At 39.2% G+C, this 18581-nt stretch overlaps 1 protein-coding gene across 2 annotated transcripts; it reads right to left on the bottom strand.

The window, feature by feature from the left end:
• Positions 1-2386: 2386 nt before the first annotated feature.
• On the bottom strand, positions 2387-12156 carry LOC122822048. 2 transcript variants are annotated; one of them, XM_044100406.1, is made up of 5 exons: positions 12091-12156; positions 11185-11379; positions 10236-10334; positions 6946-7055; positions 2387-4541 (listed from the first exon to the last, which is right to left on the bottom strand). In XM_044100406.1, exon 5 carries the CDS (start codon positions 4537-4539, stop codon positions 2812-2814), a length of 1728 nt encoding a protein of 575 aa, XP_043956341.1. In that variant the 5' UTR covers positions 4540-4541; positions 6946-7055; positions 10236-10334; positions 11185-11379; positions 12091-12156; the 3' UTR covers positions 2387-2811. The 2 variants fall into 2 exon arrangements, with proteins under 2 accessions (XP_043956341.1, XP_043956342.1); XM_044100407.1 differs by lacking the exons at positions 10236-10334; positions 11185-11379; positions 12091-12156 and having other exon boundaries at positions 2394-4541; positions 6946-7345.
• Between the last annotated feature and the right edge of the window lie 6425 nt (positions 12157-18581).

Genomic DNA, 18581 nt, shown 5'->3' on the forward strand with positions numbered 1-18581 from the left:
GTTTGCGCCAATCGCTTTACGGCACCTTCCGGTCCCAAGCCTTTTCAAAATAAAAGCATTGCCTGCAATACTACTGCAGCAAAAATAATAAATAAACCCTATAAGCCTATAACTCTAGTTATAAATTTAGATCTATAACTCTAGATCTATAACGCTAGACCTATAACTCCCGATCTACATCTAGTTACAGATCTAGATCCATGAGTCTAGATATATGACCCTAGATTTATAAATCTAGATCCATGAGTCTAGATATATGACCCTAGATTTATAAATCTAGATCCATGAGTCTAGATATATGACCCTAGATTTATAAATCTAGATCCATGAGTCTAGATATATGACCCTAGATTTATAAATCTAGATCCATGAGTCTAGATATATGACCCTAGATTTATAAATCTAGATCCATGAGTCTAGATATATGACCCTAGATTTATAAATCTAGATCCATGAGTCTAGATATATGACCCTAGATTTATAAATCTAGATCCATGAGTCTAGATATATGACCCTAGATTTATAAATCTAGATCCATGAGTCTAGATATATGACCCTAGATTTATAAATCTAGATCCATGAGTCTAGATATATGACCCTAGATTTATAAATCTAGATCCATGAGTCTAGATATGACCCTAGATTTATAAATCTAGATCCATGAGTCTAGATATATGACCCTAGATTTATAAATCTAGATCCATGAGTCTAGATATGTGACCCTAGATTTATAAATCTAGATCCATGAGTCTAGATATATGACCCTAGATTTATAAATCTAGATCCATGAGTCTAGATATGTGACCCTAGATTTATAAATCTAGATCCATGAGTCTAGATATGTGACCCTAGATTTATAAATCTAGATCCATGAGTCTAGATATGTGACCCTAGATTTATAAATCTAGATCCATGAGTCTAGATATGTGACCCTAGATTTATAAATCTAGATCCATGAGTCTAGATATGTGACCCTAGATTTATAACTCTAGATATATGATTCTAGATACGTGACCCTAGATTTATAACTCTAGATATATGATTCTAGATACGTGACCCTAGATTTATAACTCTAGATATATGATTCTAGATACGTGACCCTAGATTTATAACTCTAGATATATGATTCTAGATATGTGACCCTAGATTTATAACTCTAGATATATGATTCTAGATATGTGACCCTAGATTTATCACTCTAGATATATGATTCTAGATATGTGACCCTAGATTTATAACTCTAGATATATGATTCTAGATATGTGACCCTAGATTTATCACTCTAGATATATGATTCTAGATATGTGACCCTAGATTTATCACTCTAGATATATGATTCTAGATATGACCCTAGATTTATAACTCTAGATATATGATTCTAGATGTGACCCTAGATTTATAACTCTAGATATATGATTCTAGATACGTGACCCTAGATTTATAACTCTAGATATATGATTCTAGATACGTGACCCTAGATTTATAACTCTAGATATATGATTCTAGATACGTGACCCTAGATTTATAACTCTAGATATATGATTCTAGATACGTGACCCTAGATTTATGACTCTAGATCTATGACTCTAGATTTATAACTCTAGATCTATTACTCTAATTCTATAACTCTAGATCTATGACTCTAGATCTATGACTCTAGATTTATCACTCTAGATTTATAACACTAGATCTATGACTCTAGATTTATGACTCTAGATTTATAACTCTAGATCTATGACTCTAGATTTATGACTCTAGATTTATAACTCTAGATATATGACTCTAGATCTATGACTCTAGATTTATAACTCTAGATCTATTACTCTAATTCTATAACTCTAGATCTATGACTCTAGATCTATGTCTACAGATAATGAATTCAGTTTTGTTTTTGTTCTGCTGTAGAAAGTTTCGTCTCATTCATACTTTGATCTGTTCTCAGCATCAGTTCAGTGATTGGACGGGGTCAAAGGTCACCCGGTGACATCCTTACGTTGTCATGGTAATTGATCTTATTTCCTGTTCTAACCTGAGCCAGTGGAGCTGATAGATATTGGATAAGCAGAATCCCAGGGTTGAACCTTCGGTTTGAAACGGCGGTCAGGCGGCTTCATGTCGTCATCAGCAGCTGGTTTGGAGGAAGTGACATCATACAGCCGGTGATTAGACTATTGTCTTTGTTTTCCTGGATCCTGATTGGAAATGATTTGTTTATGAACTCAGCCCAGTTCTGCTTCCCCTGATAAAATGAGTCGATGTGAATGTTGCATAACTTATCTAAACTACAGGTTGTTTTGTTTTTCTTCCTGCCTTTTTTTAAGCTACTATAATTATTTAACCATTAAGTGACCAAATTCAACAATGAGACGCCAAAGCTTTCTATGTGTTCTGTGAATAATTTTATTTAAAATATTTTCATGTCCTGTTTTGTCACAAAACTGAACATCTTCAAAAAACATCAACACACATGAAAAAGCGAATACATCCAAACTAACTTTAAAGTGATTTTATGTTGAACGCAGAGCAAAACTGTGAAAGAATAAAAACATTTCATATGAAAGAGGAGCAACAGGAAGGAACCAACCAAGAAAACCCAGGAGCCGAATTATTGACGGCTGGTTGATCGATCTGATTAGATATCAAACAATGAAACGATATGGCAAGACATTTTGAACAATAATCAATACAAGGCAGTAAATGAACATGAACAGATTGTGTATGTTCTGTTCACATCAAAGTGCATCAGAATACAAACAGAACCGAACCAAAAGGAGTCGGACTCACTGTGAAAGAATCTGATCGAACAGCTGCTCATTTTCTCCCAGTGCTGATCTCTCTGACATGAACACTGAGGCTCATTTCATGAAACTCCATCATCCTCTGAACCTTGTTTTCCACGTTTTCTGACTTCTGGCGTGAACCGTTGAGTCGACAGCATGACAAACACTTTTTACGTTTCAGAACCAACACCAGCACCAAAACAAACACAAAAATCAAACCAGAAATACTGCCGCCGATTATGATCAACTGTTTATGCTCAATTCGGCTGGTTGGGCCAGGCAATGTCATGTTGATTATTTTATCACATGTGTCTCCATAGTAACCGTCCTGACACTCACACAGCCACTCGTTGGATCTCAGCAGCCTCTTACATTTTCCGTCGTTCTGACATCGATTGGTGACGCAGACAGACGACTGTCTGGAGTAATGAAGAGAAATCCAACTTTCATATCCGTCCCAGTAACACTTCACTCTGTGAAACGGCTCTGGAACCTCAACAAACTGCTTTTTATATGCAACTTGTGTAACTTCAGCATATTTTTCCAGAGGAATAGTAATTTCTTCACCACGATCCTTTGAATACCATTTATGGCTGCATCTCTGTGCGGTCATTTGGATTTCACAATCCTTTTTTTCAAAACAGTCGCTGGCTGTATTCTTCACTTCATCAACATGCATCAGATCTGCCTTTATAGTGGAGCTTATGCCCACTACAAACTGACTAGTTGTGAAGGTAAACTCAGTGTGGAGCTTGTGATTTTTGGACTGGCTGCTGTCAAACACCACCACCACCCAGTTGTACCAGCTGTACTTCAGGTCCAAAGCTTGTTTCACCTTACGAGCGAGAGACGCTTCGTCAGACCTGGAATCTGTGATGAGTTCCTCCACGTCTTTCTCTAAGTATTGCCGGTAGTTGTTGAGGCAGAAGTCCACAGCTGACAGCTGAGCCTCAGAAACCTTTTTGAACATCTGTACATGTTCAGCTTCTTTGCCGTTAGTGTTGACACCAGTGAGTTTCCAGTAGAACTGGGTGAGAACCATTCCCTTCCAAAACAAGCTGCTCAAGTACAAGTTATATCTGCTAATCACAGAAACGTCACATTTGAACTTGTCCTTCAGCAGACTGTTGATGTTTTCGCTCAGAGATATGCCCTCCACTGTTAGGTAGTGGTAAAGATTCAACACACTGGACTCGGTTCTTTGTCTTTCGTAGAAGCTGGTGAACTCTTTAACCTGTTGATTTGTTTCCTCAGGACTCGGTGATGCTCTTCTATCCATAAACTCACTAAACTTCTTCCAGGTATTGAGGATGTTTCGTTCGTCTTGGGAGTAGACGCTGGCATAGTTGAACCATTTTACATCTGTTGCCAGGTTGGAGATCTTGATGTAGAGAGAGTCTAGTTTCTGGTTCACCTCAGCAAAGCCTTTCTTCACCTCTTTCAGCACCGGGTTTTCCTCAGGGATAAAGGCCAGGATCACGTTGATGATTGAGGAGACTACAGGTCCAACTTTTGGTGCAAAAGCAGCAAAGCTGGAGATACCCTTCATGACTGCTGTCACCTTCGTAGAGTCGAAGCTTTCCATGAAGTCTTTGAGAAGAAAGAGAGAGTCTTTCCCAAAATTTAGGATCTTCTCTGTTTTCTCTTTACTTCCAGACGGCAGCTGCAAACCGGCGGCTGAGGTCAAAGGATCCGACTGCACAAAGTGAAAGACGATCAGTGAAGCCAGCAGCAACGATGCCGACCTCTTCAGAGCCATGGCTGCAACACACGAACACAGAACCATCGATCAGCACCACTGTAGAAAACACAGGTTAGCTGCACTTAAAGCAGGAAACAGTTTGAGCTCAGGACAGGACTGACCGATGAGAAGAACCCAGAGAGGTAAAGTTCTGATCATATGAATAATCAGATTTGACATTCTAAGCTGAAAGCTTTTAGAGCTGTGTGAATCTGACACCCCACCCACGTCAAAAAATTCAGCAAATAGTCTGAATGGTTAGTGCTCCGTTTGTGCAGGTTTGTGCCGTTAAAATTTTCGTTTGTGCAGTTTTGGTTTCTGAGATATTAAAAGTTATTTTTTAGGTCATCTAGAGTTCACCATCCCCCCATATCGCTCCAAAACAAACCAAAGTGGGCTACTTCTTTTAATTCTTTTAATTCTTGTTTTGAACTTCAATAAAGATTTAGAACAAGAAAAAATGTGTCTCATTTCAAGTAATGTTTCAAGATAGCAATGTTTTCTCGCGAACGTAGCGTTCTCTCCACAATAATTGAATCCTGCTAATAAAGGACATGCAGCCTTGACTCTAACGTAATGTGTATAACCTGTTCAACTGTGCTTTGACTTCGGAGGTGGTCTGAACAATTATATTCACATTGTTGACGTACTGTCTGCTGATTATGCAGCAAACGTGTAAAAAATATACATTAGCCTATAACGGTTCAAAAAATAGAAAAAAAAATCCACAGCCAATTTGCTAGTTGCTTGAGCAAAGTTTTTGCAGAGTAAAACGGAAATGTGGCATTGGTTCAGAGTTCATCCAAGTAATGTACTTAATATTTAGTAAATATATTTTCAATGCAACGACTTTCATTTCATCCAATTTCTTACATTAAATGTGTATGGGCTTCAAGGATTTTGAAAAGCTGCACATGTTTTGCGAACTTTAACATAGTTCTCACACAACTGGGATTGGCTCCATCCACTAGTGAGCCCCTCCCCCACCACCACCACCCCGATCTTGTTTTGGCGGCAGAGCAAGTGTAATTTCAACCTCTCGTTAATATTCTAGCGGTCTCAAATCGTTTTGAATAAGTCATTTTTGGAATTTTTTCAACCCCGATTTTGATTTTTGAACAAGGTAAGTAAATTAATGCTCAGGCTTCACATAAAATATTGACTCAATGCAATCCATCCCTAGCTTATATATGCATTTATTTAAATTCACAACTTGTATTAAGTCGATATTTCAAACCTTTTGAAACATAGCGAGGCATCATCTTGCAGCCTTTACATTTATATTGAATCATTAAGCATATGCACAAAGGGCACATCTTCTGAATTCAATTAAAAATTTATTCCAAAGGAAAATTTAATTTTAACAGGTACTTACATTTTCAAGTAACAATGCATTATTGAATTATATATTTTTTTAATTAGCTTAAATGTTAGAAATTAAACTGGGAAAACCAACTTGATATTTTTAAATTCAAGACTATTTTAAGTGTGCAGACACTGCTAGAATACAATTTGTGTCGTTTTTATGCAATTGATGCCTCGCTATGTTTTGGTAGAAAAGGTATTATAAATCGTGTATACAGTTAGAGTAAGACAATTTCTGGTAATTATCTTTTTGTTTTTTTATGAAGTTGCATGTGCCTCATGGTTTGCTATTGACACACCCAAATATCTGTAGTGTGAGGCAAAGGGTTTCTATCCTAATTGACAAGTAATGAACCATGAAAGTGACTGTTTTGAAAATGCAATTTAATTATACATTATTATAATTATTGCTATATTATTATTATTATTATTATTATTATTATTATTATTATACTTTTTTTTTCTATTTTTTGAACCGTTATAGGCTAATGTATATTTTTTACACGTTTGCTGCATAATCAGCAGACAGTACGTCAACAATGTGAATATAATTGTTCAGACCACCTCCGAAGTCAAAGCACAGTTGAACAGGTTATACACATTATGTTAGAGTCAAGGCTGCATGTCCTTTATTAGCAGGATTCAATTATTGTGGAGAGAACGCACGTTTGAGAAAACATTGCTATCTTGAAACATTACTTGAAATGAGACACATTTTTTCTTGTTCTAAGTCTTTATTGAAGTTCAAAACAAAAGGTACACATTGTACAACAGCTGAAAATCTGAAGAATTAAAAGAACTAGCCCACTTTGGTTTGTTTTGGCGCAAGATGGGGGGATGGTGACGTCATCGGCCAAAATTATAACTGTTAATATCTCAGAAACCAAAACTGCACAAACGAAAATTTTAACGGCACAAACCTGCACAAACGGAGCACTAACCATTCAGACTATTTGCTGAATTTTTTGACCTGGGTGGGGTGTCAGCTTCACACAGCTTAGTTTTAGCCTCATGCAGTGTTTTAATGTGAGGTAAAAGTGTAAGTTTGGGAAAACTTACTGCGTCAGTTACTGGCTTGTGGTCCAAGAAGATGTTCCACAGTTTGTTTGGCAGGAAGAAATCGATTCCCAACAGCTGGCAGGTCAGAGACTCAGAGCAGCTCCTCTCTGCTGGACATCACACATCATGAGCCACTCCCTCCGAATGCTTCCTGTCTTTCACTTTACAGACTAACTTACACTTTTCTACCAAACCTCAATAGGAGCATCTAGTTTAAACACTTTAGATCAACATTAGCAACTTTTTCTCCTGTTGCTCTTTCCTTTGGTTTGTTATTTTGTTTGTATTTCTTTTTAATTCCTGTAAAACATTTTGTGTTGCCCTGTCAGTTATTTTCTCAGCCTAATTAAAAAAGAACCACAGACAACGTTATTTAGTTTTCAATGAAACTCTTGCAAGAACTGAGAAGCACAGAAGATCGACGCCTACAAGCCGATCTGCCATCCTGAGGCAGAATTTATTTTTGTTAGCAGGAAAAGGGAGTGAATGGAAAGTGGGAGAATGATGTTAACAAGAGGAGGGGAACAGAAACTAAAGAAACTAAATTCTCACACAGACAGTTTTCCTAGAGAAACTCCTGAAAACCTGCTGAGGTGAAGGAACGGTTAGTTCTGTCTTACACAGTCTAACCAGTTCTTCTAAACCAAACTAAACCTTTAAATATAAAACAACTAGTAATATAATGTAAGAAAGATAACAAAACATGATGATTCTAACACCTTGACATTTGAAATGTTTCATTTTATTTTGTTTAAATAAAAGAAAACTGATGATTTAGAAAAGAAAAACTGAGCTGCTTCATGTAGCTCATTTTTCCAGGAAACCTTCCAGGAAAGATGTAAAATATTTTATTGAAACATTTTTTTAACATTTTTGTAAATTTTGTTATGAGAAACTCAGAGGAAGGAAAATATTCCGCCCTACACTTGGACTCTCTGTTAACCTTAATAGGAACCAGATGAGGCTGGACTTTATCCACTAATGTCAAATATTCACAACAATCTAACCAGCAGCGACACCAAGTGGAGGAACTGCGGTACTGCAGGACATTTCTACGATAAATAGTTTGTTTTTTCTGTTTTTTCTGTTTTCCGTCGTTAGGATCCTGATTCCTGCAAGTTCATAAAAATATGTGAACTGAAACGTGAACAGCAACATTTCTGGTGCATTAATATTTTGTTTATTGAGGATTTAGTTTTAGATGTTTTAAATGTTAACGTGGTTTCCTTTAGTTGGATTGTTTTATGTTCTCTCTGAAAGATTAGAAGTCAATAAAAATGATTTATCGAGATATAAACTGTAAATCCATGTTGGATTTCAAAGGTCAGGGTTCAGAGTGAAAACAGAACCAAATCATAACTTCAGCTGAAGGTGAACCTCCATCCTAGCTGCTGGGATCCGACCCGAGTCCTGCAGGTATCAGAACCGAGTTTGGGACTCAGTTGGTTTGAGAGACTGAACCGTGTTGAACTGAGACCCGATCAGTTCCTCTGGTTCTGTTTGGCTCCAGTCCAGCTGTTAGCGTGTCGTCGGTCCTGTTTGTTTGCAGAAACAGAAAAACCGTTTCCAGAACTAGGAGTCGGAGAGAAGAACCGTTTCATCCGTTCATCAGGAACAAGCAGCGACACGGAGCATCAAACCCATCGCCTGCAGGGGGGCGTGCAGAAACCTGCGTCCCCACCCGACAGGAGGCGTGTCCCCGTTTTACCAACCGGCTGGTTGTCATGGCGACGGCGGGCCTGACCTCTCAGTCCCGGTTCAGGAGGAACCAGGACCAGGAAGGAAAACATCAGGCGTGAAGTTAAATCCCAGAAAATCCCAGAAAATTGAAGCTCACAGCAGCGCCACCTTCTGGACAAGAACAAATCCTGGGATTCTGCTCCCAGTAAGGAAACATACTGGTTACTGGTCTGAACTCAGCTCAGACTGGGAGGAATCCATGATCCCTGCTGGTTCATCTGGATCTGAACCAAAACAAACTCCAGTTATGAACGACGGCTTCACTTTGGAACAATCCAGAACCAGTTCAATCAATCAATCAATCAATCAATCAATCAATCAATCAGTCAGTCAGTCAGTCAGTCAGTCTGTCTGTCTCCCCGTTGTGGTTAAATGGAGATAAAATCTCTCCAGACATCTGGAGCTTCAGAGGAAACCAATAAACAACATTCCTCTGCTAGAAACCGTAACGGCAGATCTTCAGGTCTCATCATGTTTCAGGTTATTTCTTTGTTCTCTCCAGAGATCTGCAGGATGGCAGATCTGGAAATGTCATTCTACACCTTAATCATTTGCTTCTCCACCTGCTTTTAGCTGGTTTCCCTTCTGATGGTCCAGTGGATTCAGTTCGACCAGAACTCCATCATCTGCTCCACCTGCAGCTGCTGTGGTTCTGAGTCAAACCAACCTGTTCCCCTCCTGGCCTGTGGGGGCGCTGCACCAACAACCACTGAAGGAAACCACACAAAAACCTCTGAAGACACTGAGAGCAACTTCAGATTTTAGTGTTGGAGGATTTCTCTTTAGTCTTTGGCTGAAGACCAGGAGACATTTCTGCTGCTAGCGCTAGGCTAGCACGTTAGCTTTGGTTGTATTTACCCAGAATGCCCTGTGCTGTAGTCCACTTCCTGCTTTTGGAGCGGTCTCTGGTCCACTTGGCGTTCACATTCAAACTGAACCCAGTTGAGTCCCAGTGGACCAGAGGTCAGAGGTCGATTAGGATACACACCTCACCAACCGAACCGGACTTTGACTAGACAAGTGGACTGGAGTTGGATCATTTCTGACCTCAGCTTCTCAGAGGGTGAAGATCGGATGAGATTCCTGACCAGAAGCAACATGAAGGTCCAGAACCTGGATTTATTATTTTCTCTATAATTAACTTGACTTGGTTCTTCATCGTGTTTTTAGTCACATTACAGGAACCACAGCTGAAGCTTCAAAGCTGCTTGAGGCTCCAGGTCCAGACACAAAACCTGGACTAAGAGACTAAAGTCCAGTTAGAAACCGACTGAAGCCGCTTCAGGTTCTGACCCAACTGGTTCTCCCTCCACTCTGCTCAGAACGGAGCTGCTGACTTTACAGCCTGAAACTTCAGGATCTGCAGACGATCCGATTTTACAGGAAGACGGAAAAACGGAGCAGCAGGTAAACATTTCCTTATAAGGTAAAGACAGAGAGATGCAGGAAGAGGAAGAAGAGGAAGAAGAGGAAGAAGAGGAAGAAGAGGAGGAAGAGAAGCAACAAGCTGCAGGCAGAACCAGAGAAACTGAACATAATCAGGTTCTCACCCAAACATGGAGCCGTCCTGGTTCTGATGGTTCTGATGGACCTGGTGTGGAACTGACAGACGGCTTCAGTCTGATCTGCTGATTCCTGGTTGAATTTCTCTGTTTGCAGGACAAACAGAGAAAATAAAACCCAAAAAAAACAAAAAAAAACAAACATAATAATAATAATAATAATAATGATAATAATAATAATGATAATAATAATAATAATAATAATAATAATAATAATAATAATAATAATAATAATAATAATAATAATAATAATAATGATAATAATAATAATAATAATAATAATAATAATAATAATAATAATAATAATAATAATAATAATAATAATAATAATAATGATAATAATAATAATGATAATAATAATAATGATGATGATAATAATAATAATAATAATAATAATAATAATGATAATGATAATAATAATAATAATGATAATAATAACAATAATGATAATAATAATAATAATAATGATAATGATAATAATAATAATAATAATAATAATAATAATAATAATAATAATAATGATAATAATAATAATAATAATAATAATAATAATAATGATAATGATAATAATAATAATAATAATAATAATAATAATAATAATAATAATAATAATAATAATGATGATGATGATGATGATGATGATGATGATGATGATAATAATAATAATGATAATGATAATAATAATAATAATGATAATAATGATGATGATGATGATAATAATAATAATAATAATAATAATGATAATAATAACAATAATGCTAATAATAATAATAATGATAATGATAATAATAATAATAATAATAATAATAATAATAATAATAATAATAATAATAATAATAATAATAATGATGATGATAATAATAATAATAATAATAATAATGAATTTTTAGTTTTGATTTGACAGAAGGAACTGATTCCAGTCCTGTATTCATCTGACCTTTGACCTGCTGCACATTTGTCTCCATGGTGACAATGAGCTGCTGCAGAGTTTAACAGCCTGTTTGATCTCAGGCCGCGTCTCTGCTGGGTGAAGTCACTTTGTGTCAAATAGGAAAATCTTCTGGAAGGACGACATCCTTCCAGAACCTCCGTGGCTGGAGCCGGGTCCGAGCCACAGAGGGGAACCAGGAACCTACAGAAAGTAGAGCATCTTTATGACTTTGGAACAAAACTATTCAACATTTTAAAAAATAAGGCAGTCCTGTATTCTCTGACCTTGTGGAAGTAACAACTTTTTCAGCCGGTCAATATTCTTCTCAGGCCTCTAACGATCCAGGTGTGTTAAACCAGGGAGAGAATACAACATGGAGGATGCCGGACCTCCAGAACCCACTTTGGGCTCCACGGCTCTGGAACAACCTCTGGCTGGGTCCAGCTGCAGTTTTTTGTGTCTCTATCACTTTTGTCCACAGGCTAAACTTCGTCCCTCTTCTTTATCAGGGAAAATCAACAAAAAGTTGGATTTTCATTGGATTCAAGCTTAGGCTTTGACTAGGCCGTTCTAACACATGACTATGAAACCATTGCATATCTTGTTCTTGTCCTCTGAGTCTCGGCTGTTCCCACTGCTGGCTTCTCTTCTCTCTGCTGCTCAGGCTAAGAGCTGAGGTGAGTCATATGAACAGCATCTGTTAAATGAGCTTTTATGATGTTCATAAAGAGAAATGAAATTCTTTGTGTGACTGATGTTGAAGCATCTGAAGAGCTTTGCAGTCAAACACTCCTTCATTTGGCTCACACACAAAGGAAAAAACAGACTCTGCTGAAGCAGAAGGAGCGATTACTGACACACAGACAACACCTGACTCACTTTATGCTCACAAACAAACAACTAACGGATCACCTTGGTGGTCTGGCTGTCGACTCCCTGCTGTGTCAGAAATCTCTTCTTCCTTTAAACTCAACGTTTCAGACGTTTGTGGTGCAGGAGGAGAAATCTTCTTCTTCTGTTTACTTCCACAGCGTTCCCATGGTTACCATCAGAGGCTGGCAACGCTAACGATGATCTTATTCCTGCTAACACACTACATCAACATGGTATTTAGCAGGAGCTAATGCTAAAGCCAGGTGCAAACCTGATAAGAGCTGGAATATAAACTTCTAAATACAGTCAATAAGCAAAACTACAGCGCAAATGTTGAACTTTATTCAACCAAAAGTTTATCAAATTAGATTTTCATTGTTACCAAAAGCGCTAAGCACAAAATTAGCTCCACTATTAGTGCATTAGCAGAAGTATCATGATTCAGTGGATCCAATATTAAAGGACGATTTCAGCCACCAATGAAATATAGAAATCTGTTAAAAACAGGAAATGTCCTCAAAAAACACTCCCAACTACCAAATAGTTCAAATACCAAATAAACCTTCACATGCAGTAGTACAGTGGCAGGATGTTAGCACTGCAGAAGCTAACAGCTACAGTGGACAGGATGTTAGCACTGCAGAAGCTAACAGCTACAGTGGACAGAATGCTAGCACTGCAGAAGCTAACAGCTACAGTGGACAGGATGCTAGTACTACAGAAGCTAACAGCTACAGTGGACAGGATGCTAGCACTACAGAAGCTAACAGCTACAGTGGACAGGATGCTAGCACTACAGAAGCTAACAGCTACAGTGGACAGGATGTTAGCACTGCAGAAGCTAACAGCTACAGTGGACAGAATGCTAGCACTGCAGAAGCTAACAGCTACAGTGGACAGGATGCTAGTACTACAGAAGCTAACAGCTACAGTGGACAGGATGCTAGCACTACAGAAGCTAACAGCTACAGTGGACAGGATGCTAGCACTACAGAAGCTAACAGCTACAGTGGACAGGATGCTAGCACTACAGAAGCTAACAGCTACAGTGGACAGGATGCTATCACTACAGAAGCTAACAGCTACAGTGGACAGGATGCTAGCACTGCAGAAGCTAACAACTACAGTCACCATTATTTCTGCTTTAGGAGGTTTAATCTCCAGCCAATAGCGTGTCAGGTAGCACTGCCACCATTAATCGCTCACACATCCAATATGGCGACATCCAGAGTTGAGACATCATACAGTTTTACATGTTCAACGGTGAAATAATAACCTGCAGACAGTTTGACTCTCCGTCCTGCTCATCACCTCGCTGCCTTTCCTGAACCCTGAAATGAAAACATTTAAACTAAATAAACCATTAAAAAAACTTCCATGTTTCCCTGAACTGCAGCTCCGATTTTCTGCTTCACAGGAAGTAAAACGAGCTCATAAATCAGTTTGCTCATCAAAGTAAGAAGCGACAGCTGAGTGACAATCCAGTTTATGAGGATGAGTTATGAAACGTGAAGTTCTGAGGAATTCAGGAGCTACACCCTGAAGAGGAGGAGGAGGAGGAGGAAGAGCTGCCTTCATCCAACAGACGAAGTTACAAAACAATAAAAACACAAAACCAACGATCCGAGTGACGGATCGTTGGTTTTGTGTTTGATCTGCAGGTTTTACCTCAGAGATGATCTAAAAACTTCTTCAGTGTTTGTTCAGAGAGAAAATCTGATTCCTCTAACTTTTCAGAATTTGTTCTTTCTGAAGAAAAAAAATGGAGATTCAAGTTACACTTAAAAAACAAAGATTAGAGTTGTTCTGTAACTAAACTTATTAAATTAAATTCATTCAGTCACCTTCCCTCCACAATCCGCTCCAGTTAGCTTGGAAGCATCTCCGTTATTTCAGTCCTGATGTTCAGCTTTTATTGTGAAAGGAACTGCATGACCACTTCCCTCCAACGTCGGGGGTCTCCAAACTTTTTGCACCAGGGGCCAAAATCCCAAAGTTGAAAGTATTCAGGGGCCAAAATTGTCTTTTTCCCCTGAAATAAAGATGCAAAAATATCATTTTTTTCATTCCTTTACCTGCACAAAAATAAATCAAACGTAATCTTTTATTGGTTTTTGTTTTCAATTTACAATGTTTATTAAATCCTTCAACAATTAAACAAACAGTGAAACTGATGTTGACAATATCAGTGCTGTAAAGCAGGGGGCCAAATGGGTCCTGGAGGCCCAGGTTCCTGCATGTTTTAGTTCCTTCCCTGGTACCAACAACCTTTCAGCAGGTCCATGTTCTTCTCAGGCCTCTAATGATCCGTCACCTCACTAAAACATGCAGGATGCCGGCCCTCAGGGGCCTCGTTGGGCCCCTGATGTAAATATACAACATTAAGCAGTTATAGAGAGAAGGACTTGAGTTTTTCTCATTTTGCCCCTGATCCTCCCGTACTGCCCCGCCCCAACCAGCAGAAGCAGCTAAAGCAAAAGAGAATCAAATAAAAGTAAAATAATGTTAATAAAACTTTCTCACACGCTGCATGTTTTATTCTGGACCAAAGTGTTGGAGCCTTTCCTCTGGTTTTAAGAACGGTTCCCACGTTCTCTGATCCGCCTCAGTCTGACCGTTTATCTTCAGGATGAGTCTAAACGTGCTGCACGGTTCTCTATAGGCACAGATGTTCTCACCTTTCCAGTGTGTAAATATAACATAAATAATATAATGCATAACCATTGTGCTGTTACTACTTTGACTTTATAATCTGAGAAGTTAAGAAGTCCTAATGAGTCAAGTTGGAGTTAAAGAAGCTGTTAATTTTCCCATAACCTGCCAATAAGAAACTAGTTTCAGACAAGAGGAACATGTGAATGTGTCTCCTGGACTTTGTTCACATCGCCAGCAAATATCACAGGAACTTATTGTAGCTCTAAATAATTTAATTTAATTGTTTTGTTTCCATTGTTTAACATTTTGGGCTTATTATTTTACTTTTTTCAAAGGATGCAAATATTTTTAGTTTATTCCAAGACATGAAAATAAAAATGTTCTTGTTCCTCATTTATAGATTTATAGATTTCATCTGCTCTTTGTTCCTGTTTAAAGGTTTAAATGCAGATTAAATCCAACGCTGCAGGATGGATGAGTGACATTCTGCTTCAACAGCTTTTATTTGAACAGAAATGCATATTAGTGTTTCTGTAGTGAATAAAACATGTCGGGTTGAATTAAATGTTAGTAAATGTTAAAAACTCTGAATGTTTCAGTGAAATGTTCATGAAAACCGTTTCATTCCGTCAGAAGTGGCTGGTTTCTGCAGCTTGTTGTTGCTGCTGCTTCATGTTTGGTTTGTCTACAGAGCTGAGTGAAACGTTGCCATGACGACACACCTGAGGACAGGTGGTTCCTCCCTGCCGCCTGCAGGCTCCCGTCTGGTCACAGCTGCACCGCTGCGTCTGTTCAGACTTGTTCAGAATGTAAAACTCATAAAACAGGAGCGAGCGCTGACTCTGTTTCATTCTGATTTTATGATTTTTATTTCAGTTTAATCTGCGTTTGATTCTCCGTCTAAAGCTTCATAAAATAAACCTCATATAATCACATACAAATTTTAAATTTCAATCAAATCCCACCAATAATTATCAATGTTTTGTTGTTAAGAAAATATTAACAACAAAAATAATCTAAATATGTTTTTAGTTTTAATTTCAGTTAACTGTAAAGGGAGTTCAGGTTGCATGTCATGTTTTAATCTGAGTATTTTTAATGACTGCATAAGTATTTTCTGCTGCTGTTAATCTGCCAACTTCTTATTTTCATGTTCTTGTTTTTAAGTTTACCTTTGTGTAAATCTACATGCTCCGTCTTGCCTTCCTGAATTCCTCCAGGTTATTCAGGTTGAAACCAATCAGAGATTTTCATAAAACAAATTAAATTCGTGAAGAAAAAGAAGCAGATTTTTTCCTTCTGGTGAATTTTCTGCTGCAGAAACTTGGATCCAAGAAGCAGCAAAGTAAGTCAGTGAAAAGTAGAAAGTTTGAGAGAAACATGATCTGAACACGGTTTGGGTTTAATGAGCTGCTGTCAGGACTCTGGACCAGGCAGGAAAGATAAAACCCATCAGTTTCACAGAAACCGGTTCTGCTGGGTCCAAGCTCATCAGCCAATCAGGAACCAGAGTCCGGCAACAACAAACACCTTCACATTTTTAAACATTCCCATTTAATTCCGCTCATTCTGCAGCACAGACCCAAAACCTCTGCTACTGAATCGTGGAGGAAGCTAAACAGCAGCTAAGCTAAGCTACGCTAACCTATTGTTTGTATGGAGGCTAAACTTAATTCCCACAGAAACTATGGTTATGGCACAGAGGTCTTCCGTACTCCCTGGAGGATCAGTCCTTTTTAGAGACATAGTTTTGCTTATTTAACTTCTGACCGGAGCTTTGGACCTTTGGATGTTCAGCTCGTTACCGGCGAACCGTGCGGTACCAACCGCGGCCACCAGGGGGGCCCAAGAGCATTTTTTTCTTTTCTTTTTATCCATAAAATAATTATTTCTACATACATTATCAAATATATAATATTGTAAAAACAAATTAGTTCATAGTGAAATTGTGTGTTTTTGATATTATAATGACATAGAAATTATTACTAACAAAAAACAAACAAAACAAAAATCGGCTCCACTGAGGGAGGCCTTAGTGGCCCCTTAGTGGCCCTGGAGCCCCTTAGTGGCCCTGGAGCCCCTTAGTGGCCCTGGAGCCTTTTGGTGGCCCTGGAGCCTCTTAGTGGCCCTGGAGCCTTTTAGTGGCCCTGGAGCCTCTTAGTGGCCCTGGAGCCTTTTAGTGGCCCTGGAGCCTCTTAGTGGCCCTGGAGCCTTTTAGTGGCCCTGGAGCCTCTTAGTGGCCCTGGAGCCCCTTAGTGGCCCTGGAGCCCCTTAGTGGCCCTGGAGCCTTTTAGTGGCCCTGGAGCCTCTTAGTGGCCCTGGAGCCTTTTAGTGGCCCTGGAGCCCCTTAGTGGCCCTGGAGCCTTTTAGTGGCCCTGGAGCCCCTTAGTGGCCCTGGAGCCTTTTAGTGGCCCTGGAGCCTTTTAGTGGCCCTGGAGCCTTTTAGTGGCCCTGGAGCCTTTTGGTGGCCCTGGAGCCTCTTAGTGGCCCTGGAGCCTTTTGGTGGCCCTGGAGCCTCTTAGTGGCCCTGGAGCCTTTTAGTGGCCCTGGAGCCCCAAGCGGCTGCTTAGTTTGAAGCAGACTCTGGACTCTGTAGCAGAATATCCAGATGTTTCTGCAGAAACCCTCCAATTGGAGCCAGGAGAACTTTTCATTTTGTGTTTTTTGGTTTTCTTGGTCAACAAGAAAACAACAACAAATAAAATCAGAATTTTTTTCAGACTAATAGCCAAACTGAAAAGTTCTTCCTGTGTGATGTCACAGATGTGATTTATGACCTCAACAAGCTGCTGATGTTTAAACCTTCCTCTTTTTCATAATGATAAAGGTTTTATGGGGATTTTAATATAAAGTAAAATATTCACCAGATTGGAGAGTCCAGCTGACGTCTGTTTTCACCCAAACTCAACAAATCCACATTTAAAGGCCAAGCAGACCAGAGACCGCTCCAAAAGCAGGAAGTGGACCACAGTGCAGAGCATTCTGGGTAAATACAACCTAAGCTAACGTGAGTAGCCTAGCGCTAGCCGGAGAAATGGCTCCTGGTCTTTAGCCAAAGGCTAAATAGAAATCCTCCAACACTAAAATCTGACGCCTCCATCTGTTGTAGTTCTGATCCGGTACCGGATCAGAACTACAACATCTGCTCCATCAGGAGTTAAACATCTTATATTGGGGGGGGCAGTCCTGGTCCTGGAGGTCCTGGAGGTCCTGGAGGTCCTGGAGGTCCTGGAACCTTCAGATGTTTCTCCACTTCAACACACCTGAGTCCAGTAATGATGTCGTCAGCAGGAGAACCCGACTGCACTGAGGAGGAGATCCAGCTGTTGGGTTCAGGTTGTTGGACCAGAGAGACTCTAAGAGCTGCAGGACACCGGACCTCCAGAACCAGGACCGCCCCCCCTGGTTTATATCAATGATTCTCTCTGGAATCGACCCCTTTAAATGTTGACCTAAGCAGCTGTTTTCAGTTTACTGACATGTGGAGCTACTTCATGTTTTATCTCTAAATCTGATTAAAAACCTGAAAGGTCCCGTTTTCATCCTGCTGAGTGTTCAGGGACTCGGCAGCTCCGTGTCCAAAGCCCGGGTGTTTTCCTTCCCAGCAGTTTTCCCTGCAGGCTGGGAGCAGCACTTAGCTAATGGGATCATATTCAGTTACACCCAAACCGCTGAAAAACATTTATGAAGAAATGATTAAAAGATCAGGGAGCAGCGGCTCGTTTGATCTGTGTGGGAACGAGTTCTGTCAGAAACCCGAGGCTGATGCCAAACTTCATTAATCTGGCAGTTTTTATTTTTAACGTTTCAGGCCTGAAACTGGAGGAGCTGTGGATCATTAACAGATTATTATTGGATCATTAACAGATTATTAT

The sequence above is a fragment of the Gambusia affinis genome, linkage group LG19, assembly GCF_019740435.1.
Source record: "Gambusia affinis linkage group LG19, SWU_Gaff_1.0, whole genome shotgun sequence".
NCBI classification, from domain to species: Eukaryota; Metazoa; Chordata; class Actinopteri; order Cyprinodontiformes; family Poeciliidae; genus Gambusia; species Gambusia affinis.

What these genes read in the sequence shown, in the direction of transcription:
- LOC122822048 (XM_044100406.1), bottom strand. Translation starts at nt 4,539, where the DNA reads ATGGCTCTGAAGAGGTCGGCATCGTTGCTGCTGGCTTCACTGATCGTC.